The sequence below is a fragment of the Natator depressus genome, chromosome 1 (assembly GCF_965152275.1).
Source record: "Natator depressus isolate rNatDep1 chromosome 1, rNatDep2.hap1, whole genome shotgun sequence".
In the NCBI taxonomy this organism is placed as follows: domain Eukaryota; kingdom Metazoa; phylum Chordata; order Testudines; family Cheloniidae; genus Natator; species Natator depressus.
In genome coordinates, this window is record NC_134234.1 from 336,598,181 (window position 1) to 336,624,997 (window position 26,817).

The following is a 26,817-nucleotide window of genomic DNA, read 5'->3' on the forward strand; positions in this document are numbered from 1 at the left end:
AAAGTCAGACATTGTCAGCAAAAGGAAAAACTGATATCACATGACAAGTCAAGGCAAGTGACAAAAGTTTTACTGAAAAACAACCACTAGGAAATTAAAATAATGACAGTGTTCTGTGTTTAAAGTATCCAAGACAATGGGAGCCTTTTATTGTAAAGTCTTATTTTCTCCCCAAAGAATAATTTCATTATAGCCAAAATTGCAATTTGGACATTGGACAATGCATTCAAACAATTTAGGATTTTCATTCCAATTCAGTGTCAATTAACTCACTGTAAGAAGGTGGCATGACATGTGAATCATTACTTTTACAGTACGCAATTTTAATTTTGAATCCTCAAGATACGTAAACAAGTTGTAAGTTATTGAAATAGGTCTGGAAAAAACAAAGTCTTTGAGAAAAAAATTTCATCTACACACTGAAGCTTTAAAGGGGTATAGTCCTTTATAAAAAAAAAACCCACATTTCCGTCTGAAAACTGTTTACTTACTATTATTACAAGTAACACATAAGGTTACTATGACTGAAAAAATTAAAAGTATTTTCTCTATTTTTCACTTTGCTTTGGACAGGACACCAATTTTTGTATACTTAGTTTCATGATTTATTCTGTAGAGATAGTGTTCTCTTTTGTTTGCACAGGTCTTTCACAACAGAGGCAAATTTTTTTTTAAATTAATAAACCCATTTTTATAACACAGAAGTTGACAGAAAAATTCAGAGGCAGTGAAGAACCTGAAACTAGTTTTAATTCAGTTTTTTAAAACTGATTTAAAGTTGGTTTCTCTATCATCCTAAGTATTTTCTGATACTGTACTTCAGTTTTACCTAGATTTGCTGAGGAAAAGAACATGAATAACATTTCTGAAAAATCACAAGTACAGATGAAGACTTTTTCAAATCTATCTATGCCATTCAAAGAGCCTACTTACCCTTGCAAACGCACCTCAAGTTTGACTCACATAATCCTCATTACAAACGTCCCTTCAAAGGCAGAGGGAGATTTTTAAAGGCACAAAATGCAGACAGGCACCTAATTCCCATTGACTTCCTGTGGGAGTTACTTACCTTAACTGCTAGGTGTGCCTTTGAAACCCCCCCACCTCCAAGTCTACACAGCCCAACTGTGTGATTGCGTTTGTGCTATGGGTGAAGTTTTCTTGCAGTACCCACTAAACTGAATTTTTGCCTATGATGCTTACAAAATGAAGATCCTTAGATGAAAGTCTATTTGGCCTCAATCTAAATTTCTGGGGGTTTTTTATATCTTTCTGTTTTTTCTTGCATTATTTCCATTGGAACCATGTTTTGGATTATGACAGTGATTCTTAAGGAAAGATAAAGATATACAGTTGTAATTATGAAGACAACTTTATTATTCCAGAGAGGAGTTATTTTTATGGTTTTCTAATGGTAAGAATTAAACCACACATTTTCTGTACTTTTTTGTTGCCATCTCATATTCTCCTTTTCCTTTGAACCTGCCTCTCCTATTGGCTCTTTCCCAATGGCTTTCCTCTGTTTGCTTCTTAAGCTTGGCTGCCTTTCTCATTTTGTCTGTTTCTCCTGTTGCTTCTTCCTTGCTAGACTGATGCATACATGGAGACTCATTCGCACAAAAGCAATCAGTGTCTGACACTTAGAGTGCATGGACTGCTAAAGCAACTTGACACAGAGCTTGCAATACTCAGCAACCAGGCATGGCTAGTTGCCAGGAGCAAAGTGTTCCAAGTTGATCCTCTACCAGTGGTTTATGCTTCAAATTGGTTGATTACACAGTACCTGTCTGTTGATATGTGGTGGTGTTTTGCATAGCCTAATATACTGGAATAGCTCTGCTAAAAATGTCATTGTTGCTTTTAAACCACCAGTGCAATTTACTGTGGGGGTATACAATAAAGCTATACTCCGTAAGATTAAATGGGAGGGAGTGGAAGAGAGTAGAAAGGCTGCAAACAACGTAAGAACAATGACTGAGAAACTCAGTTTATCAAATGGCAAAGTCAGTATCCAGATATTCCTTTTTAAGCATCCATAGATCCCACCACACGCTGTTTAAAAAGTCACTGGCTTTGTTTAACCCTTGAGGAAACTAGGGATTGACGTTACAGTGGTTTGAGATCCAAGACTTGCTATATTCAGTTCTGGACAAGAGCCAAAAAAAGCATTGCTAGACTGAGAAGCCAGTGACAGTTTCAAAATCTGATATATCAAATCACTGGAGCTAGACACTAATGCTTTATACCACTGTAAAGCTTAATGCTTTATACAATTACATTTCTAGCACTAGTAGGCCCATGATATCATCAGACCTGAAAAATCATGTTATTTTGATTTCCACTTTGCTTTTCCATACCTCTCTTCAATTCCAATATGATTTTTAGCAACTAATATCTTACAAACAAAGAGAGATAGTTTAATAAATTATATAATTTGACAGCTGGGTTTCCATGTTTTCACGTGCAATAAGCAGAGGTTTCTGGTGGTTATTAGGGTCTAATATCACATCAGATTTAAAGCAGGAGAAAAGCAAGACTGTAATCAGAATGACATTTTTAAGCTCTGACCTGCCAAGGCAAGACATATCAGACAAAGTCACAAATAAATCAGGACAAGTAAATTGTGTCCAGAACTGGTCCTGGATCAATGATTAGAAACATGAAGCTAGCTCTTAAATATGCACTATCAAGGCTGAAAGGCCCCAAAACTTAACCCCCACTACAAATTACATTTGTTTTAAAATAACCTCTCATGGCAGGGCCTGAGGAACAAGATGCAGAGGACAGAGAAACATTCCAAAGCAAGAGCTAAAGCGCTCTCTCTCTCTCCCCACCCAGGGGAACCACAAAGAACCACGGAGACTACAATTGTACCCAGTGGACAGAACTACCTGAATCCTCCCCTCATGCCCCTCTGGAGCAACCAGGCACAATCAGGCTTTCAGAAAGCAACAAATGAACTGGTCACCATTAAGGCTGCGTGGTCATTAAAGAACTAACAAGGTGTCCCGAAAAACTAGGGCTGATGCAAATATAGTAGAACGTTAAAAACTTATGCATACCTAAGAATATACTGTATACATATTTTCCTCCCTCTCATCCCAATGCAAGAGCTATACAGAGTGCATTACTGTGTGCGCCTTAAAAAATCTGAGGGGGGAAAAGGGGAGGGGAGGAAAGAAGAGATGGCATAATACCAAGTCATAGTTTTTAAAGGAATACATATTGTATAACAATCATATTAATTTAGAATTGGGTTCTAAGTGGCTAAGAGACAGGGTTACTATGGCACATGTAGCATCAGTCTTTGGGACAGGTGAACTTTTTAAAATTTTGGGGAACTACACTGTAGTGTCTAATACAACTGGGGTCTGGCCTATAGGTGCTACCACAATACAAATACTAATTTTTTATTATTATTCCCTTTGGTTGAGTATCTAGATTTTTTTAAGTGCCTAATTTCTCTTTATACTCTATTACTTTAACTGAAACACCAACTTCATAGAAATTGGTTGATATTATTGCAAAAGTTTACGTTCTTCTACATTAAAGCATGAGAAATAAAGCATGACCATCATGTTTTGCAACCAATTTATTTTTTTTTTAATTAATCTATTTTACAAGTTCACCATGACATTACAGTGACAACAGCACTAAAACAACTCTGTAAAAACAAAAGAGGGAATAACTAAAAATAGGCAGAATGTGAACATCATGACACTGGCATAAAATTTTCCCCAAAGTTTTAGTTGTAAAAACCACCACTAAAACTCCAACATCAAACATGGTAAGGATGAATCAGATTGTATTATAAAAATGTGTATTAATACATAGATCCATATAATTTATACACTTGACATATATGCCAAGTCTTCCAGTCAAAGTTAATGAAACATAGTACTCTAGATTTAATACAAGGAGCCACATTCTGCTTTCAGTTAAAACACTTACAGGAGAATTTGGCCCAAAGTACTAACCTCACAGCTAACGCTAAATGGCAGAGACAGGTCACGAAAATCTGGGTGCCTTTTCACTGCTCGGCACATTACTATTAAGCACAGTCGTAAAGAGTGAATGTTCCAATTCCAGCATGTCCAACAGTTGAGGCATATGTGAATAGAACAGAATAAAATTTTGTCTTAATGACTTTTGGTAATAAGATTGACAAAACGGTTAAGTAATCAGGCAAACTATCCGAACAGACTGAATACCTTGTATGTCAGATCACTGATTCTAAAGAAAGTGGCAATATGTTATTTACAGGCACAGAAAACAATTGCAACTTGAGTTTTACGAAGTGAACTAGCAACACCTACTGGTCATGGTGCATATTAAACACAGTTTTTGATGCAAATGTTCTCTAAAAACGTATGTGAAAAATTTCAGCTTTGTATTATGACAGATGTGACTAATTACAATGACATAATACTTAGTGGTATTGTTAATATCTGAATATCCATAAAAATAATTTAATCAAAACCGGAATGAGCTCAGCCCTAGGCCTTAATATCAAACTAAATGTAACCTTACAGTTTTCAAATACTGCCTTAAAATCAGTAATATTCAAGTTTCATATGATTCACAGTAAATATGCACATCACCTCACTTCATCATTGCATGTAGCTATATCTCGGTCGCTACATGAAATCACTCAACACATTAAACCATTAAATGTAACTGTCAACACAGACAGAAGTTTTACACTTCCATAAAATCGACTGACAACGTAGTCAGCTGCTATATCATGTGATTCTTAAGAGAAGGTTTCTGAGGGATAGTTCCATAACATTTCAGAGAGAAAATTATCTCCAAATTGTATTTGCTAATAAAGTAGTGCCAGATGTTGAGAACCAATCCTCCTGATCCATTTCATGTATCCCAAAAATATTGGTCTGAAAATAGTTATGAACTTTTTTTTTTTTTTATATAACATATATGTAATCCCACTGAATTCAAAATTCCAAATTTACCATATTAGGAAAATGCCCTAAACTATACTTAAGTATCGTACAGCAACTATAACAGAGTTATTTTCAAGGTAATACTTGTTTAAATTTGTATCAAGTCCTTTATTGAATTAAAAAAACCTGTGCTTGTGGTCCCTCTGATACACTAGCCTTGGGCATTAGAAGTTTTCCTGGTTCCTGTCCAACTCGGGAAATAGTATCTTCTTGCTTCAGGTGTTAAAAGGATTCCTACAATATTTATAAGGACTGCTCTAATCTAACTCCTGGATCTAACTTGCAAGAGAAAAAAATGTAGAAATTACTTACAAAGAAAAGCACAATTGCCGCCATATAAATATTTAGTCTCACTTTGTATTTAGCTATAATGCCATATTGAGTTTGTAATATTCATCACGTTTTTTCCTATATACGGATATTCTGCTACAGCTTCATTGAGTTCTCTCTTGGACTTGATGTCTCTACTACATTTTAAAGCCAACATTTACAAAAGGGGCTAGTGATTCTGGGTGCCTAATTTGAGACACTTTAAAGTACCCTAATCTTAACGGTAGATGTGAAGAACCATCTGAAAAATCAGGCACCTTTAAAGTATCTCAAGTTGAACCACAAATTGAGGTACACAAAATCACTTTTTGCTTTCGAAGATCTTGACATAATTGTATAGGATGTCCTTACAATTATTTTTTAGCTATGCTATGGTTACCTCTTGCTTTGTATTCTTCTGCTCTCTCTGAAGAGTTCTTTTTAAAAAATGTTTTAAAAAGCAAACCTTTTATCAAGCCTCCCAATGAAGAGATATTAATCTCTTTAAGCCTTGAAAAATATTTCTTGGTACTATTTAAATTTTACTTTTTTCACGTTAAGTCAAGTTAAATGTTACTTCGTCACGTGTGTGTCAATAATTGCTAAAAACCTCTGTCTTTTAGGAAATGAAAGTAAATGTGAAGGCTGCAGACCTGAAAAATATATTTTTAGGGCATTCTTCTGATTTTAGAAAACTGTTCCTTACAGACACTTTGCATAGTTTACAATATATAGTTTAATTGTAGCACATTATGGTTAAATCAGGAGAAAATATACCTGCTATCCAAATACTAAAATTATTTTATTTATTATTTGTATTATTCTAGCGCTTAGGAACCCCAGTGACGGACCAGGACCCTGTTGTGCTAGGCACTGGAAATATCAGTAATAGAACAACAATTGTGCACATCATTTGTGGCAGTAGAGCAACAGGATTTATTCATGTCGAAAATAAAGGGAAATCATTTTCTGTTCACTTTTATGTTGTAGGGGTTTTCCGCCTGCATTTCAACATTTAGTGTCTCAGGCCTTATACACTAAGTTCTTCAATGAGCCATTACGTAGAATACACATTATATCCCATGTTATTTACTTCAGAAGAAGTAAATGACACATTAGAATTCTGTCTGTTAACTGTACCATACATTCTTCACAGCAAGCATTTTGTTCTATTTAGTGTATTTTTTCCTAATCCACAGCATTACATACACTTAGAAAATACTGTTGTTATTTGTAACTGTCATTAAAGGACAGCCAATTTACGTTACACCTGTGATTTTGTTTTAACCTTTTATTGTTGGTTAACATCCAAGATTCTTGTACATAAAGAGATTACAAAAAAAATTCCTTCCCCTTTCAATTATTGTTATAATTAACACAAGATTACTGTAGCTGACAGAAAAAAATGTGTGTCTATTTCACAGCACTTTCTGTATAGGCATTTTCACTTTCCTCTACCATTTTTATGGATCATTCATTCGACAGGGGAGAGGAAGACATTTAAAAATAGGAAAGTGTGACTGTAAAACGATAAAAATTAGTAGAGACACTCAGATGCAGGTGTAGTACCTGAAACTACTTTTACTTCAGTTTTTTAAATTAACTTCATTTCAAGTTGGCAACAGCTTTTTAAACATTAGCTTGAAGGGAGAAAGAACGGTTTTGTCACCTGACAGAGATGTTGTGAGGCTTAATTCATTAACTTATTTAATGACCTGAGATCCTCAGATAGAGAATATTACAGAAATGTGAAGTGTTTTAACACTGAATTCCTCTGATGCAAAGTGCAGTAAAAGTGGAAAACAGAAATATAACTTTAGCCACGCTACTGCTCTCTTTATTTTGCATGATGATTTAATATTATCATGATTGTACTTCACTATTTGTGCAGTGCCCTAATGGGTGCTTTACAAAACCACTGTTATTGGTGGCACAAGTTGGGCAGCTTAAATAAAATGTAAACACTCAAAAACAAATGAAAACGAAAAAAGGAAAAAAATTGTTAATTTCGCACCTTCTTGAGATGAGACAATAGGTGGCATGTAATCAGGAATGTACTCTTTCCTCTCTTCTGCATCTTTGCTTCCAGGCTGGGGAAACTGTAGGACATTGTTCTTGCTGACAGGAAATGAAGGGATTTGATGTGGGAAAGTGACAGGTTCAATATTGTGTATGTAATCTTCCAGCTCATGCAGGTTAACCCCCATAAGTGTGAAGGCTTCACTTACATCATCCAAAATTGGATCTGTACGGCCATCTGTAAACAAAAAGGAATTTTAGTAAGAATCTATTCTGAAGACCTTTGACTTTGTTTTGTAATGAACAATATAAGCACATTCAGTACACAGGAAATTTCCTTTTGTCAGAAGTAAAAAACTGATCATTTAAACTTTTATTAACCCAACAGCAGCTTACATGTGGCTAAATGCAACGTATTTGGCTACAACTAAATATATTACTTATTCACAGCAGTACAGGAATGCCTTTTGTTTAAACGGAACCTTTAGTGCTTTATAAACTAGAACTACAGCATTCACTTCACCCACCGGGCAAAAGCACTTTGTGGGGGGAGGGAAGGGACTCAGCATTAGCTCAAAAGCATGCAATGCTTCACAACAGTTTAGGTCAGAAGAGAAGAATACCGTATTCCACACATACTGAAGGAGAAATTTCGGTTAGGAGAAAGTAATTCCCCACAAAGCAATTTCTGCAGGACACCATGGCTAACACTTCTTTCTTGCAAAAAGCATTCTGAGAGTTTTACTGGCCAAGTGGTCAGGACCTTGGTTTAATACAACATCCAAAGATAGCAACCCAGTGTCCTACTACTGCTATGCCAATACCTACCATCTACTGACTCACCAACACCGCTTCCAATATCTATTGTCTTTTGCCTCTAGACTTCTCCCACGAGTATTAACCCAGCATGCCACCCCTCACTTCACTTATGAAATTAAAAAACAAAGGACAGTGCCCTTCAAAATGGTGCTAGAATGTATACTAATCTCTTTCATTAACATCTCGGTAACACTGACTGGTCCACATATTGATAGGAACATAGGAATTACCATATTGGATCAGATCCAAAGTCCATCTCATCCAGCATCCTGTCTCAGCGGCCAGCAGCAGATGCTTCAAAAGAATGGGTAAGAACCGTGCAGTAGGCAGGTGTGGGATAGTCTGTCTCTCATTATAGGTCTCATGCTAATCTCTAACAGTCAACTATCAAACACCAAAGCACGAGGTTTAATGTACCTTTCAAAATTTTTGTTAACAAGCACATCCATAATTACAAGAAAGCTATCTACATATAAATGTTCATAAATGATCTTAAAGAGCAATTTTCTTCAAAGTTACTGTATAAAACTGGCACTTTCTCACTGAAAAAATATGCTTATCAGGTGTATTCAGAATCATAGCTACTACTGGTGGTAATGTAAATATTGGTTTGTTGTGGGAGGGGTTTGGTTTGTTTGTTTGTTCTTTTTTATTGTTTTTTTTAAAATGACTTTTTACTCCTGTTTCAAATAACAATCTCTGTATTACAGCTTTCCCCATCTATAAAATGGATGTACTAGGTTTTTTCCTCTCTCATCTTTTGACTTGTTTATTCAGAATGAAAGCTGTTTAGGACAAGGGCTTTCCCTTACTATGTGTTTGTACAATGCCTAGCACAATGGGACCCTAATCTCCGCTGGAGCCTTTAAATGCTACTGTAATAAAAGTAGACAACCACAACCTCCATTTGCTCAGCTTTGAACTCCTGAGGCAGAGTTTACTGAGCCTGACAGTAAGAAAAAACACCTTTTTACTTGTTTCCTGAGCAAATCTGACCTAGCAAATTATTGACACAATAAACATGAAATCTTGCAATGCCATTTTTTATTCACTCTTCAGACATGAAACATGTTAATGTCAAGTAGGGAAAGGTAGATGTAACTTTACCAAATGATTTACTGAGCTCAAAGTGTCAAAATCTAATGGATAAAGTGGAAGAGAGGCAGTCACAGCTAAAGTGACAGGTGATGGACATTGCTGGGAGTGAGTCATGAACCTACACACAGGCGGGTCAAGACTTTGGTTGCTCTGCATTGACCTGGAGTGACACCATAGTCCAGCAGCATCTTGATCAACTCTGCTGCTTTATTCAGGGACAGCCCAGACAAACTCAATCCGAGAAGGGGGCTAGACAAGGTGCCCTAAAAACTGCTATTTCCAAACAGCCCTGATCGGTTTACCACAGCTGAGGGTGTTCCATCATGTGGTCAAAATTCAAACAAACCTCAAAAAGTTTCTTTTTGTCTCAATGTTGAGACATGGAATGTCCACACACTCCTTGATCATCCAAACCAAACTGATTGTCCTGTCAGATGAACTGTTCTGGTAGCTCAAGAACTTGAAAAATATCATATTGACATTGTGGCGCTTAGCGAGATACGACTTGCTGAATAGGGTCAACTGACTGAGGAGAGAGATGGGTACACTTGCTTAGGGAAGGGATGCCCACAAAATGAGCCGCATGACCCAGGAGTCGGCTTTGCTATCAGAAAGAATCTCATCTTTAGTTTGGACAGTCTGCCCATCGGTATAAATGACAGACTGATGAAGCTCCAATTATCCCCGAGAGGTGGACGTTACGTTTCACTGATCATAGCTTAATGCATGGACAATGACTAACTCTGATGAAGGTAAGGAGGAATTTTATTCTGAACTAAATGGCCCTGATCCGATTGACTCCCCATGAAGACAAGTTGATTATTTTGGGTGACTTTAATGCTCACGTTGGCCGTGATGATTCTACATGGCGTGGTGTACTTGGCAAACATGGCGTCAGCAAGATGAACAGCAATGGCCTACTTCTGCTGACAACATGCGCTGAGCACCCTCTAGTTATTACAAACACTTCCGACTTCCCAACAAATACAAAATGATCTGGACACATCCTACTGTCATTGGTATCTGATTGACTATGTGCTGTTCGGACAGCGGGACATCCGAGATGTGCACATAACTCAGATATTATGCAGAGCTGATTGTTGGACTAATCACCGTCATGTTCGATCATAGCTTTGCCTCTCTGTTTTGTTCAAAATGAGTAAAAAGCTATCAGTTAAGCATGTAAATATTGCCTGGCTGAACGATCTGTCAATTGTCAAACAATTTTCAACACAGCTAACTACTGTTTTAGAAACTCTTCCACTAATCAGTGATGACTTATCTGCCAAATGGGTATCCTTGTGTGACACAATCTATAACACCACTGTGGATTGTGCTAAGTATACAAAATGTCATCATGCAGAATAGTTTGACAATCATAATTCTGAAATATTGACTCTTCTTGATGCCAATTAGCAAGCATATTCTATGCTCTTAACTGAACCACTCTCTGGGTCAAAAAGGGTCAGATATAGGGTAGGTTGCAGTATGCACCAACGCAAACTCCGCCAAATGCAAAATATGTGGTTTGACTGTAAAGCAGAGGAACTACAGGCCCTTCCTGATCAACCTGATTCCAAAGATTTCTATGATGCCGTTAAAGCTGTGTATGGCCCTACCCACCTCCCGGCATCACTAACAAGTGCTGTTGGTGAATTTCTCATCACAGATCGTACTGCTGTCCACCAATCGTGGCATCAATATTTTAGTGAACTACTTAATCATTCACCTGCTGTTTCTGATGAGTCGCTGGATAATACCCGTAAACTGTTCACATCTACTGCACTTGCAGATCTACCTGCACAGGCTGAGGTGTTGAAGGCTGTTCAAGTAATGAAAAATAATAAATCCCCTGATCCCGATGCCATTCCAGCTGAGGTTTTCAAACACGGAGGAAATCTTCTGATTGACAAGCTCTTTGAATATTTTTTACATGTCTGGCTTCAAGAAATTATACCACAACAACTGAAAGATGCCAACATCGTCAGTATTTACAAGCATAAAGCCTCAAACAGTGACTGTGGTAACCACAATGGTATCTCTCTGTGGCTGGCAAGATTAGAATCATAGAATCATAGAATATCAGGGTTGGAAGGGACCCCAGAAGGTCATCTAGTCCAACCCCCTGCTCGAAGCAGGACCAATTCCCAGTTAAATCATCCCAGCCAGGGCTTTGTCAAGCCTGACCTTAAAAACCTCTAAGGAAGGAGATTCTACCACCTCCCTAGGTAACTCATTCCAGTGTTTCACCACCCTCTTAGTGAAAAAGTTTTTCCTAATATCCAATCTAAACCTCCCCCATTGCAACTTGAGACCATTACTCCTCGTTCTGTCATCTGCTACCATTGAGAACAGTCTAGAGCCATCCTCTTTGGAACCCCCTTTCAGGTAGTTGAAAGCAGCTATCAAATCCCCCCTCATTCTTCTCTTCTGCAGACTAAACAATCCCAGCTCCCTCAGCCTCTCCTCATAAGTCATGTGCTCTAGACCCCTAATCATTTTTGTTGCCCTTCGCTGGACTCTCTCCAATTTATCCACATCCTTCTTGTAGTGTGGGGCCCAAAACTGGACACAGTACTCCAGATGAGGCCTCACCAGTGTCGAATAGAGGGGAACGATCACATCCCTCGATCTGCTCGCTATGCCCCTACTTATACATCCCAAAATGCCATTGGCCTTCTTGGCAACAAGGGCACACTGTTGACTCATATCCAGCTTCTCGTCCACTGTCACCCCTAGGTCCTTTTCCGCAGAACTGCTGCCTAGCCATTCGGTCCCTAGTCTGTAGCGGTGCATTGGATTCTTCCATCCTAAGTGCAGGACCCTGCACTTATCCTTATTGAACCTCATCAGATTTCTTTTGGCCCAATCCTCCAATTTGTCTAGGTCCTTCTGTATCCTATCCCTCCCCTCCAGCGTATCTACCACTCCTCCCAGTTTAGTATCATCTGCAAATTTGCTGAGAGTGCAATCCACACCATCCTCCAGATCATTTATGAAGATATTGAACAAAACCGGCCCCAGGACCGACCCCTGGGGCACTCCACTTGACACCGGCTGCCAACTAGACATGGAGCCATTTATCACTACACGTTGAGCCCGACAATCTAGCCAGCTTTCTACCCACCTTATAGTGCATTCATCTAGCCCATACTTCCTTAACTTGCTGACAAGAATACTGTGGGAGACCGTGTCAAAAGCTTTGCTAAAGTCAAGAAACAATACATCCACTGCTTTCCCTTCATCCACAGAACCAGTAATCTCATCATAAAAGGCGATTAGATTAGTCAGGCATGACCTTCCCTTGGTGAATCCATGCTGACTGTTCCTGATTCTTGAATGGATCCTCTTGAACCAACTCCTGACCCACATCATTGCTAATGTTCTATCTGAGTCAAACTGCAGCTTTTTGTGCTCAGCAGAGCATTGAAGACACAATTTTCATCATTCAACAATTACAGGAAAAATGTCGCAAACAGCACCCACCTTTGTACATCATGTTTCTCGGCCTAACTAAGATATTCAATACAGTCAACCATGCTGCCCTCTGGCAATCGCTCGCTAAATTTGGGTGTCCAGGCAAATTTATTAACATCATTCAACAATTCCATGAAGGCACAGCTGGAAGAGTTAGTGCTGATGGTAAACTAACAGACCCATTTCCAATCACAAATGGGATGAAGCAGGGATGTGACCTTGCGCCTAGCTTTTTTGGTCTATTCTTTGCTGAGATGCTAGAGGAAGCCCTTCGTGGTGCTTCAAATGGCATCTTTATACACTTCCGCACTGGTAAGCTCTTTTTTCTTTCCCGTCTACAGTTGTAGAAGCACTGATCCAGGAACTGTTCTTTGCTGCTGACTCAGCATCGATGAAGAACTATAAGCAGAACTATAAGATCGTACAAACCACTTTGCTGTGACAGCTCCTAACTTTGGCTTCACCATCAGCTGAACGAAAACCAAGCATATGTATCAGCCATCTCCTCAACAACTTTACCAAGACCTGTCAATAAGCCTGTGAGGTATTGTACTCCAAGCCATCAAAGAGTTAACTTATCTTGGCAGCATGTTGAACAACAAAGCAAAAATCAACCACAAAGAAGATGGGTGAATTAAGAAAGCCAGCACCGCATATGGTCGCCTCTATCACCAAATCTGGAAGCAACATAAAATCTGTCAACGGACAAAAATCAAAATCCATAATGGCTGTTGTCCTCACAACATTGCTTGACAGCTGCAAAACATGGAACTGTTATCAATGACACATTACAAAGCTTCACAGCTTCCATTTGTGCCACTTATGTCAATTGCTTGACATCAAACAGCAGGACTGGGTTTCCAACACTGAAGTCCAAGTGAAAGCTGGTTCAGTCAGCATCAAGTCTCATTTGATCTGCACCTAACTGAGATGGACTGGCCACATAATTTGAATGCCTGAGACCCATTTATCAAAACAAGTCTTATATTCTGAATTAAAATCCAGCAATTGTAAGCATGGAGGGCGGATGAAATGCTTCAAGGACACTCTGAAAGAAAATCTGAGCAAAATGAACATTTCTGACTCAATCTTTGAGCAACTGGCCATTGATCATATTGCATGGTGCCACACCAAACGGGTGGGTGTCCACGACTTTGAGAAGCACTGTGTGGAGCAGCTGGAAGCATAGCACCAGGCATGGAAACAACATGCAGCTCAATCAACACAACTAGGCAAAGGGCTCTGCGGCCACCGAATAAACATTGTTCTTCCCAAATTGGTTTATAGAGTCACTCAAAGACCCATTAGTACAAACTACGATTGTCATTGTCATCCTCGAAATTCGGGTGACCAACATCAGTTACAGCAAAAACGTAAAAAGACAGCTATCACGCAGGGCAGAGACGGTGCTTCTTCCTAGGACTCTAGGCCCGATTTAGCAAGGTACTTTTGAAGTCGATGAGACTACTCACATGCCTAAACTTAAGTGCCTTGGCTGAACTGGGGATGAACAGCAAAACCAACAAGACTTATGTCAAGTTCAGTCTGTTGCTGTTTGGGCAGAGAAAGGGATTTAAGGGCTTGTCTATGTGGGAAAATTGACAGCAGCACTACAGTGGTACAGTATAATTATATGGAAGCAGAGTAATTATACCAAAAGTCACTTTTATGCCAGAAAAGAGTGTCCCCACAGAGAGTTATACCAGCCTAGCTAAGGTGGTATAATTATACAGCGATAGCTCTGATGGTCAATTTTCCCATGTAGAGAAGCCATAAGCATTCACAAGGAAGGAGAATCCAACAGAGTTGGGGAAGAGTGAAGTAACAGATACTATTCTCCCTTCAAAGCAACCAAAAGGCTCTTTGCCTGGGATGGAGACAAGGAGAATGGCAATTTTCAGAGGCTTACAGTACTCAGCCAATCTGGATGCATTTTTATGGAACCAGCAAAAAGAATTTCTCTGATGCCAGGACCAAATTGTCTGCCAAATTTTAAGTTCCTGCTCCAAACCCTGAAAGTATTAGAGCTCTTCAAAATACAGTTAGGAAAAAATTTCAACACTGGAAAAACGACCTGTATTTCCCTAACCTCATTCTCAGTAACGTGTACTGTTACTGCTGAAACTTCCTCAAAAATTCAGCCTGAGGCAATGAACACGTATAGAAAATGTTAACCTGAAATGGTTAAAGTTTTGCGAAGTTTTGAATAACTGGTAATTGGAGAAAGCTTTTAGATTTATTCAATGCTTATTACAATGAGCAATAGCCATTCAATGATTTGTAACCAAAAAAGACATATAGGAAAATTATTAATGAGTGGCTACATATACTGCTGGGCAAACCACAATAAATAGTACATAATATAGATCATATATCAATAACGCATACTGTTCTCCATCCAGCTAGAGCTACTACATATAATATGCCTACATGAATTCTGCAAGGTAGATTGCAGCTTCCTGCTGATGCACAGCATTCTTCTACACAGAACTTAAGATAAATATTCCAATCGTGGAGGTCCACTTTTCCAGTAGTTAAAAAATGGAATTAGGAATCAGAGCTTCTCTTCCAGGCTCTACCTAGTTGTTCTTTTCCAGTCTGGGCAAGTTACTTAATGTTGCTGTCCATCAGTTTCCCCACAGTTAATTATTGTTCCTACTGGTGAAACAACTTGGAAACGCACTTCTCCATTCTCACATGTACTGCCTCCTCTGCACTGATACCTAGATACTATAGAGATTGGTGCATTAGAAATACCAAAAAGCTTGTCTAGAGTCAAGTATTTGCATCAGTATAATTACATTGATATAGTAGACAGTGCACCAGTGCAAAATGGGGCTTTTGCTGGTTCAATTCATACTTGTAATTTACTGGGAAAAGTCGCACCCATTCAGTGCATCTACACTGGGGGATTGTATCAGTGTAGCTACACCAATGAAAAACAATCGCAACACCATAGATTGGGCTTTATACAGATACGACCTCCTCTACATTATCATTTCTACTAGAAGTCTGCTCCATTTCATGGTGACTGATAAACATCAAGCAGCAGGAAGAATGGTCCCTCTTACTGGCAGCCAGTAATAAATTAGATGTCCTGAAAGTAATAAAATCTGACAGATGTAAGGACGTACAAAGGTATTTATTTAGTAAGGGCTTGTCTATACTTACAATGCTGCAGCTGCACTGGTGTAGCACGTAGTGAAGATTTTACCTATGCCAATAGAAGAGTTTCTCCCGTCGGTGTACGTACTCCAGCTACCCGAGGGGCAGTAGCTATGTCAATGGGAGAAGTCCTACCATCAACATAGCACTTTCTACACCGGGGGTTAAGTCAGTATAACTACTTCGCTCAGGGGTGTGGGTATTCCACATCCCTGAACAACATAGTGTTACCAACATAAGTTTGTAGTGTAGACCAGAGCTAAGAGGAGGTATATCAACAGCAGAGCAATCTTTTCTGGTCCAGTTCACCAAGAGTATATAACATGTGGCCATACTTTTCAAGATCTAATAATTTTAGGATTTCTCACTTCTCTTTATCAAGATGTGCCTATCAGGCTGCATTTCCCATGCATTTTTAATACAAGTCATTCACTTCTGCAAAAATGCAATCTTAAGAACATGGGAATGATCACTTTAGATCAAACTAATGTATTCCTGTTCATCTGGTATCCTGGCTCCAGCAATGAACATATTTCAAAAGAAGGTGGAAATCCACCCAACAACACACCTGGTCATTGTGTACGGTGCTGAACCTGTGAGAAAAGGGAGTTTTGAAAAACAACTCCTTCTACAGATGATGCACTGACAACTTGGAGCAGGTAGCTTAACACCACATTACACTATTTGTTTTAACAACAAATACTCAAAACTGCCCTCATTTATTAAGCTGCTGCTATGCCCCCTTACTCAGCCTGTTATCACTCTCTCCACTGCCCCAGTTTCCCCTTCTGGGCACCTCAAGTACTTGCAAAGGCTTTCACATGTCCAAAAATAACCCTTCTCTGTGTCTGGTTTATTAACAGAGTTCAAAAGGAAAATAAAACTTCCAGCTGGGGCTTTACTTTAGCCAACTTGTTCTCCACACGTCAGCCTCTCTAGCCAGAATTGGCTCCTGTCTTGATGACCTGGCCCTCTGCACACATCTCTCTAGAATCCTACCCCTTCCAGGGTACCACTGTCCTTATCAACCATCAAAAAGTATCTTCACCTCAGTTTCAAACTGGGCTCAGCCCCTGCTTCTTGAGGGTCCGTCTTCTCACCTCAAGTTTCATTTTAGCCCAGCTAAATAGCCCTTCCTGAGCGTCTCTCCCTGCCCTTTATTAAGCAGCAACTCCCAAAGCTTCCTGGAATCTTTTCTCTCTCTGGAGACAGGGCCAGCTCTAAGTTTTTTGCCACCCCAAGATAAAAAAAAAAGGAAAAAAAAAAAAAGAAAAAGAAAAAAGGATGTCCGGAATGCCGCCCTTGGAAATGTGCCACCCCAAGCATGTGCTTGCCTTGCTGGTGCCCACAGCCGGTCCTGCCTGGAGAGGACCCAAGGCTTCTTCTCCCCTCAGCCTTCTGGCCTCTGACATCTACCCACCTTCCACAAGGTTTAGCCACGCAACCCTTCTGTCATGTGGTATTACTCATTCCCTCACCTGGAGAAATGAGTTAAGTTTGTCACAGGTGAGGCTAGGACCCAACACCCCTTAAAAAAGACCAGCCTCCCTCTGACACACACAACTTACTCTAGTTCACACATCACAGGGTTTGGGCCACATTCTACTCTGTCACACTGGAGTAAAGCCACCATAACTCTACTGATACCAGTTAAGTCACTCCTGATTTTTTTTTTTTTTTTTTTAACAGTGTCACAGAAAAATTAAAGCCATTTAAGGTTTAAGTTACGACACAGAAGAAAGTACTTGGCCCATGCACAGTACATTTAAACTGAAATCCCTTGCTGAATGTGAAAAGTACCAGCTATAACAGGCCACGATGTACATATGTGCAGAGCTAACATAGCTGGGCCGCAGAAAATTTTGTTAGGGGGCACAGCAAATGTACCAGCGCACCACAGGCACCCATATCTCATTCACTGTGCATTTTATTCCTATGGACTTCCAGGTGAGGTGAACATTATTTTTCACATATCATATAAAACAACACCCTTTTTTCCACTATCTTGAAACACTGTCATTTTTCTATATTTTTATTAATTTCATTGTCATAATGGCCCAATATTTTTTAAAAACTTTTAAATTTACATGGAGGGTTTCTGTTTTTCAGGGGATGGTATTTGTAGCTATTTTTGAATTCTATATAAACATCCAAAAATCAGGGGTTTTGGGGGTGCTCTCTCTCTTTGTATATACACATAGTATTGCTTCAAACAGTACTATGTTAAAGCCGACTAGGGAACCTTTAGTGAGCACAAACAGGGTCTATATGGACGAATTAATATGCAACACGTTTGCATGCTTTAGAAATCACACCCTCCCAACCCACATTACTGCTTCTTGTAGACAAGCCCTTAGATACAAACTAGGGAGCGGGGACATTGTCTATATAAACAAACTGCACTGGGAAAAGGGTGACTTCAACATGACTGAGTAACCGTTTCCAGTATTCTTCCAGTGTTTATTGGATAAACACCAATTTTTATTTTATTTTTGTATTGCGGGTGTTTTATCACTGAAAACCTAAAATAAGAAGCCCTATTTATATGGAAAGGGGGTTTTTTGTTTGTTTTTTTGATAGGGTTCTCAAACATTTTCACAGTATGGAGCACATGAAGTCTGCAACCTGTATGCCATCTTTGACTTGGACCTCTCTTTCAGTCCTCACATTTAGGTTTTGTCTAAATCTTGCCAATTCTTTCTGCATAACATCGTTAAGATACAGCCTTACTTACCCATCAAACTCTGATACAAAGTCCCATCTTGCATCTTGATTACTGCAACACCTCTCTAGCCTTGACAAATGCAATCTTTCCTCACTCGTATCCATTCAGAATGCTTCTGCAAAGATCATTTTCCTAGCCCATTGCTCTCTCCATGTCACCCCTCTCTTTGCAACTCTCCACTGGCTCCCCCTTTTCTATTATCACAAACATAAGCTGCTTGTCTTTGCTTCAAGGCCTTTTACAGTCAATCCCCACTCTGTCATCTCATTCACTATTGAGATGTTGAAGCTTGCCTCCAATCAGCACACGATGCCAGCCTCCATCACCCATATGTTACATTTTCAAGCAAGCACCTTCATGCTTTCACCCATGTTACCCCTCATACTTGGGAGGCACATCCCATAAACAATTGCAAAGCTACCTTCAAATCCTTCCTCAAAACTCTCCATTGCTATAATACCTACAAAAGACCTGATAACAGGCTGCACTGCCTATCACCACTATTGTCTCAGTGTTTCCATGTATTCCCCCATCTGTCATCTCTTGTTTTATGCTTAGATTGTAAGCTCCTTGTTGCAGGGACCATCCCTTAATTTTGTGTGTGTACAGGACCTAGCATAATGGGGCCCTGGTCCATGACAAGATCTCCCAGGCACTATGGTAATACACATAATCAGTCATAACAATCATCTTAAAATTGCCACAGATTGCCTTGTGAATCATCTTGTCAGAAACCAGGGCCTGCTAGCTGACCTGCAGCTGAACACCCTGAACAATCAGACTCCTGATTTGCTGAGAGGCATCGCAAGTGTTCTCTGAGGCCAGTGGCTGCTCAGTGCTTACACCCACAGCTGCAATCACTCCTGTTCCTGCCTTGTTCCTGAGTCCTGCTCCAGTCCACTCCAGCCCTGCTTCTTCCTTACTTGGTTCCTAACTCCGGCTCTGACTCTTGATTCTGTTCCTGGCCTCTGACTTCTGCTCTGACTGCTGGGCCTGATCACCACTGCTCCAAACACTAGACCTGACCACCCATGTGCCCCAGTTCGTAGTACATCTCCCCTCCCATGTGAAATCACAGTATCTCTGACAACTACAGCTATACCTAGAAAAGTAACATTAGAAAAGTATTGAGTGTATTTATAAATGTCTTTTAATGTGATATAGCAAACGGAAGCAAGGAAGATAATCTAGCACAGTTAGAAAAGCCATCATTTTGCTTGTTAACTGAGAAAATGTGGACCCTATTATGCCATTTTTACAGCTGTTATTTAGAGTAGAATCACAGTATGCAATTTATTGTGTCTCAGTTACTGAAGCTCAAATCTGTTCAGTTTACAAGTGCAAAGATTCCAACCCCCCCCCCCCCCCAAATAAACACCCCAACTGCCAACCCTGCTAAGTCAAACTGATCCGAGGGTAAAACTGGTTAGTTTCTAGCTAACAATCAACAACAAAGCCTCTACAACTGGAACTTAGTTAACAATTCTATTGATTATGCAAGAACCACAAAAGAATCTAGCTTATTCTTCCAGACATTAATTGGTTTTGTACAGTAAAAGGTTTTAGGCAGTGACAAGCAAACCCACCTCTAAATACACTTGGCATGGAGATCTGTTGAGTAATAGGATGTGCTTTTGACAGTCACATTTGAAAAAAATCAGTGTGAGGTTGAGAATATAAGAGACATTATACCACAGATGTAATGTCTAACTCCTCATGCAACAGCATATGCCTCCATAACGAAGAGATTATGCTCCCTTCCCCTTCATCAATTCAAGAAAATATGCCCCTTTCGCAAATCACAGTAAATGCTTCACACCCCTCATACCGTCTTATTTAGGCTGCATATTATAGTGCCCTCAACTCCCAATCACATACATATATATCCCCCCTTTGGCTTCACAAATCTCACAATAGCTGTGGAAAATACAGGCTAAACCCTGGAAAGTAATTCTGTTTTCAACTCTCCGAGGTTCTCAAACTTCTCTCAGTGGCAACTCTGGTCCACCTGAGAGGAGGATATCATTGTCCCTCAATAATACATCTCCACCCCAAGTTCACATGGATCAGACTAATGATAGCAGGTCCAACCCAACTTCTACGGGTAACCCAATCCTCTCTTTTATTCCACAATCTGATGCTCCCTAGTCTCCTAGATTCTACCCTATCATAAATATTTCTACAGCACCATTCATCTTAGCATTTAGATGAATTGAAACTTACAGGTATGACAGCTGCCCTGGTAAAGTCCCTGCACTGGTGGCACATATGGGTTACATTAGCACTATCTCCTGACCCCCCGAAAAAATCTAGATTCACACTTCCTCTCATGAGTACTGGGAGGCTCACTCCAGCCCCTGCAGGTAGCCAAAAAACATGTGGTTCTCAGGCTCCTCTGCAACCAAAAGTCCTCAGATTCAAAAAACTCAGAGCATGACAATAGCCATACTCCCCACATCCTCCTGGACTTACAGCGAGGTTGGTATCCCTGTAAGAAACAGTGGTACTCCCCTCCCCTCAACTCCGATTAGTATTTTTGTCAGCCCCCAAGTAACCATGGATCTTTACCCAGCATCTCCAGACTCAGCTACAGCTGTGCCACCCAGAACTCGCAGTGGCATCTCTGGCCTGCAGAATCTCCCCATATCCACTGAGCTTACACTATGGTGACACCTCAGCCCTGCAGTTCCCATGGCTCCCAACCTCCCTGCACTCACAGAGCTTGCAGTAGCAACCCCACCACTCCCCTTGTCTCCCCACATTCAGAGTGAGCAGTGACAGCTCTACCCTCGCCATGCTGATGACACCCCCGTCCTCTAGACTCTCAGAGCAGACAATGGCAGCCCTAGCTCTCCACTGACCCTGCATTCAGAGCTCACCAGGGTGGTATCTCCCCCCCCCCCACGCCCACCCCATGCTCACTGTGCCCCCAGCACTCAGCTGGCAGTGGCAACCCCACGCCACCCCATCCCTCCCACACTCAGAGTGGGCAGTAGCAGCCCCACAGCACCCCATCACCCCTACACTCACAGAGCAAGGAGTTGCAGTCCCATCCCCACAGCTCCCCCACGACCGCTACACTCACAGGACAGGCAGCAGCAACCTTGGACCACCAGCACCCCATCCATCTTCTCCCCTGCATTCACTGATCTTACAATAGTAGACCCCCCCTCTCCCCTCGCACTGCCAGAGAGAGCAGTGTCAGCCTCAGCCCCCCTCCCCCCAACTCCATGGCTCCCATCCCCCCCGCACGGACAAAGCTGGCAGTGGCCCCCCATCTCCAGGAATCCCATCCCCCCCCACACGGACACAGCGGGCAGTGCCCCCCCCCCATCTCCAGGGCTCCCATCCCCCCCCACACAGACAGAGTGGGCAGTGGCCCCCCCATCTCCCCGGCCCCCATCCCCCATCCCCGCACGGACACCGCGGGCCCCCCCATCTCCAGGGCTCCCACCCTGCACGGACACCGCGGGCCCCCCGGCCCGCCGCACTCACAGAGCTCGCAGTAGCGGTGGCAGCCCCGGCCCAGCCCCTGCAGGTAGCGCTGCAGCACGTCGGTGAGGAGGTCGCAGGCCGAGATTTGCACCGAGTCCCAGCCCAGCGCCTGGCAGACCTGAGCCACCGACACCCGCAGCAGACACCGCGAGTAGCTCTCGCACATCCCGGCCGGCTCAGCGCGGCCTGGGCCCGGAGCCCGCCATGGCCCGGGGGTGGGGGCGGGGGATGGGGGTGAGGCTCACGCGCAGGCCGTGGCGCCCGCCGCCGCCAACGCCGCCATCTTGGGGTCGCGCCGAGTCCCAGCCGGCCGGGACCAGACCGCGCCGCTCCAGCGCCGAGCGCGTCGATGGGGCGGGCGGTCTATCGATTGCTCCGGCCTCCAGCGGGGCCTAGCGGGCCTGGCTCTGGAGGGGAAAGAGAGGAGCTAGGGGGGAGAGACAGGAGACTGGGGAGGTCAGCAGTGGGGAGGAGCTGGGGGAAAGGGGAGAGAAAAGTGGGGTCGCGGGAAAGGTTTAGAAACATGAGGGGAGGGGAATTAACAGCCTGAGATTAAACTGGGAAAATACCCTTTATTTGGGAGTGATCAGACAGTGGGTTTGTGGGGGGAGAGCCCTGGGGAGCCCTGGTACAAGAGGCCCCTGGAGAAGACAATGGAGAGCGAAGTTTGCCATACCAAAGAAGGCTGCAGAAAGGGCTGGCGCACCTGGAGGATGTCAGTGCAACCTTCACATGGCGCGAGGAGCTGTCGTGCCAACCCCAACTGTTAAAAAAACGGTCTTCAGTCAGGTCCTCAGAATCATGGCCTTTTTAAAAAGAAGGCATTTGGGGTTTGTTTCTGTTTGCCTTATGGATTGGGGGCCTGTAGGGTGCACGCCAGCTTTTTTCTGCCACCGGGCGAGCTAGCAATTTTATTCTTCTGACGTGAACACAGATTTTCAGATAATCAGTTGACATCAGGAGCTGCTGGGTTAAGAAAAGCAGGAAGTATCATGGGACTTGTAATAACCACTAAAGGTGTCAGTGCTGAAGGACTGCCTTGCTCCATAGAGGTTTCAGAGTAGCAGCCGTGGTGGTCTGTATTTGCAAAAAGAAAAGGAGGACTTGTGGCATCTTAGAGACTAACAAATTTATTTGAGCATAAGCTTTTGTGAGCTACAGACACTGAATGCATCTGATGAAGTGAGCTGTAGCTCACGAAAGCTTATGCTCAAATAAATTGGTTAGTCTGTAAGGTGCCACAAGTACTCCTTTTCTTTTTGCTACATACAGTTTTGGTGCAGCTGCACCCAGGATAGTGTATTCAGTTCCACGCACCACATCACTATAATTGTATTAACAAACTGGAAAGAGTTCAGAGAAGAGTGATGATATAATTAGGGCTTCTGTTTTTTTCAGTTCAATTTATTTAATTTTGGGGAGGTTATTTTTAGCAATTTTTGCATTTTATGTAGGTGTCCAACGTGTACTGTATATATTACTCACTACTGTAGAATATACTATAATGAGTAATCATTGTTATGTTTCCTAGTGTGCTTTAACATAGTACTGTTTCAAACACCATAATATTAAAGCATGCCATTAGGGTCTAGATGGACCAATTAGTGTGCTACAGATATCATACCCCTATACTCAGCATTACAACTCTGGGTCAATTAAACCATAGATACAAGTAACCATTCCCAGTGTTTTCTTGGTATTTATTGGATAAACACTGGTTTCATTTTTTTTTTATTGGCGTGGTGTTTTATTGGTTAAAACCTAAAATCAGAAGCAGTAAATATAATCAAGGGCCTTCATTGAAAGGAAAGAGTAAAACAATTATATATGAAAAGAATGGCTAAATCTTGCATAGGAGAGGTGAAAGGGACATCTAGGGAATCATTTGCAGGTAGCAGAGTAACAGCCGTGTTAGTCTGTATTCGTAAAAAGAAAAAAGAAAAGGAGTACTTGTGGCACCTTAGAGACTAACCAGTTTATTTGAGCATGAGCTTTCGTGAGCTACAGCTCACTTCATCGGATGCATAGCATATTGTGGAAACTGCAGAAGACATTATATACACACAGAGACCATGAAACAAAACTTCCTCCCACCCCACTGTCCTGCTCGTAACAGCTTATCTAAAGTGATCATCAAGGAGGGCCATTTCCAGCACAAATCCAGGTTTTCTCACCCTTCCCCCCCCCCCACAGACACACATACAAACTCACTCTCCTGCTGGTAATAGCCCATCCCTCTTTGAAACCTCTCTTTATAATGCGCATGATAATCAAGGTGGGTCATTTCCAGCACTAATCCAGGTTTTCTCACCACCGCCCCCCCCCACACACACCCCCCTCCAAAAACCACACACACAAACTCACTCTCCTGCTGGCAATAGCTCATCTTACAATGTGCACAGCAATAATCCAAGTTTAACCAGAACGTCTTGGGGGGGGTTTGTAGGAAAAAAACAAGGGGAGATAGGCTACCTTGCATAATGACTTAGCCACTCCCAGTCTCTATTCAAGCCCAAATTAATAGTATCCAATTTGCAAATGAATTCCAATTCAGCAGTTTCTCGCTGGAGTCTGGATTTGAAGTTTTTTTGCTTTAAGATAGCGACCCTCATGTCTGTGATTGCGTGACCAGAGAGATTGAAGTGTTCTCCGACTGGTTTATGAATGTTATAATTCTTAACATCTGATTTGTGTCCATTTATTCTTTTACGTAGAGACTGTCCAGTTTGACCAATGTACATGGCAGAGGGGCATTGCTGGCACATGATGGCATATATCACATTGGTGGATGTGCAGGTGAACGAGCCTCTGATAGTGTGGCTGATGTTGTTAGGCCCTGTGATGGTGTTCCCTGAATAGATATGTGGGCACAGTTGGCAACGGGCTTTGTTGCAAGGATAGGTTCCTGGGTTAGTGGTCTGGAAAATGAGAGATTTCCTCCCCCATGTTTTGAGTAAAAAACAAACATATGAAATACTTTGATTTGGAAATGCTGTTGTGGTGTTTGATGGGAGTTGTGGTTTAGATGCTTTGTAATCCATTCTGCTCTATAGGCTGGGCTCCCTTATCAGACCACGTCTCCCATGATGCACCATGGTGTCATCTCTTGGAAAGAAGAGGCAGTGTGCATCCTGGGAGATGCTGAGCTGGAGAGCCAGACCTACAGAGAAAGGGACCACGTGGAATCTGAATTCCCGTGTGGCAGTCTGGAGACATTTCAGAATCAAAATACTTTTATTTTTATTTATTTAAAAAAACCCTGAAATTTTCTATAGAAAGCAGATGCATTTTGCAAAAAACAATTAGGTTTTGTCAAAAATCAAATTTTTCATGAAAATAAGATTTGACAACTTTTTTCACCCATCCTAATTCTACACTCAGTGGGGTTCTATGAGAGAATAGAGGCCTAGTCCTGAGAAACTAGTTACAGGATTGGGGCGTATATAATTCCTCTCGCCCCTTGGTTTCAATAACCTTCAAATATTTATGGACTGTTATTGTGTCCCTTCCCTCCTTCCTTTACATTTTTCCTTTCAGATGAAGCCCTCTGATCATTTTTGTTACTATTCTTTGAACACTCCCCAGTTTATCAATATTATTTTGGTGATGCAATTTCTGGAATGGAATGCAACATCCCAGCTACAGTTGCCCCAAAGCCATTCATACCAAGGATACCTGGTGCGCTGTAACTTTGAATACACAGCTTAAAATTGCATTAGCCTGTTTTGCAGCAAACCCCTGTGCTCACATTTTGTAGGACTGGGGCCTTAGAGTGGTACATAGGAATTATGGGCCAAAATCGAGACAAAGAAACTTAGATTAAATATTGGGAAGAACCTCTTGAGAGTGAGATGTACTAGGCTGGGACTCATCTCTCAAGGAAGTGGTAGGAGCCCCATTCTGTGTTGAAATCTGGGAAGGGTTTTGTAGGAAAACCCTTTTTCTCCCCCTTCATGTATAATCTCTCTGTATGTTTCTGCCATACGCACACACCTTCTAACAGGTCTCCTGAGGCGATGAGATGGGCTTGTCCTAGTGTAGTCTCGATCTTGCTTTTTTATTCTGCTACTCTTATACTGGATACTTTCCCAATTTTGTTCCTCTTCCTTTTGTTTCTCTCTTCCATACCACAGGAACAGCAATCCGTGCAGAGGGAGATCCCCATCCACTCTGCTTTCCTGCCTGCACTTCTGTCCAACCCAGGAAGTGGCCTTTCCTCCAAATATCAAACCCAGGAAACAACCACTTACTTTGCCCTGAAAGGAACGTGGGACATCCACAGATCCTTATCTCAGACAAAAACTCCTTAAGTTCCTTGCAGTTCAACTACCACCTGCCCCTTTTCTGTGCATGTTGCAAGATGGAGACCATAAATTATATATAGAGAGAACATAATTACCGAAATTGGAATTTGACCAGGACACTACGTTTAAACACTTCTAACAAGAAGTGGTATCAGATCTTTAAATAGTGGAAGTACGCTGGTCTTCAGTTTTGTCTAAGGACAAGTCTATGCTACAAAATTAAGTTGACCTATGTTACGTCGACATACAGCCACCACAAAGTTGAATCGGTTTTACACGTCCTCCCTACATTCCTTGGGTCCTCAACCAGGAGCACTTCCACCAATTTAACTGCCTGTGTGGAGCACTGGGGGGATGGTTTCTGAAAGGCAGCAACACAGTGTATACTGACACTGGGTTGACCTAACCACATTGACTTAAGAGCTATGCCTCTCGCGAAGACGGA

General features: G+C 41.6%; 1 protein-coding gene across 2 annotated transcripts in view; it reads right to left on the minus strand.

Annotated features, from left to right (window-relative positions):
• TAF3 (TATA-box binding protein associated factor 3) overlaps nucleotides 1-22,281 on the minus strand; it is a 137,191-nt gene extending 114,910 nt beyond the window's left edge. The window contains exons 1-2 of one of the 2 annotated variants that reach the window (XM_074942670.1): nucleotides 22,069-22,172; nucleotides 7,499-7,527 (exon numbers count right to left, since the gene is read on the minus strand). Coding sequence is in view for 1 of the 2 variants with exons in the window: in XM_074942669.1 (XP_074798770.1) it covers nucleotides 7,285-7,527; nucleotides 22,069-22,234 (409 nt within the window). In the remaining variant the exon portion in view is untranslated. Of the gene's footprint in view, nucleotides 1-7,284; nucleotides 7,528-22,068 lie in introns of both variants that reach the window. The other variant, XM_074942669.1, reaches the window with a different exon arrangement.
• Nucleotides 22,282-26,817: the final 4,536 nt, after the last annotated feature.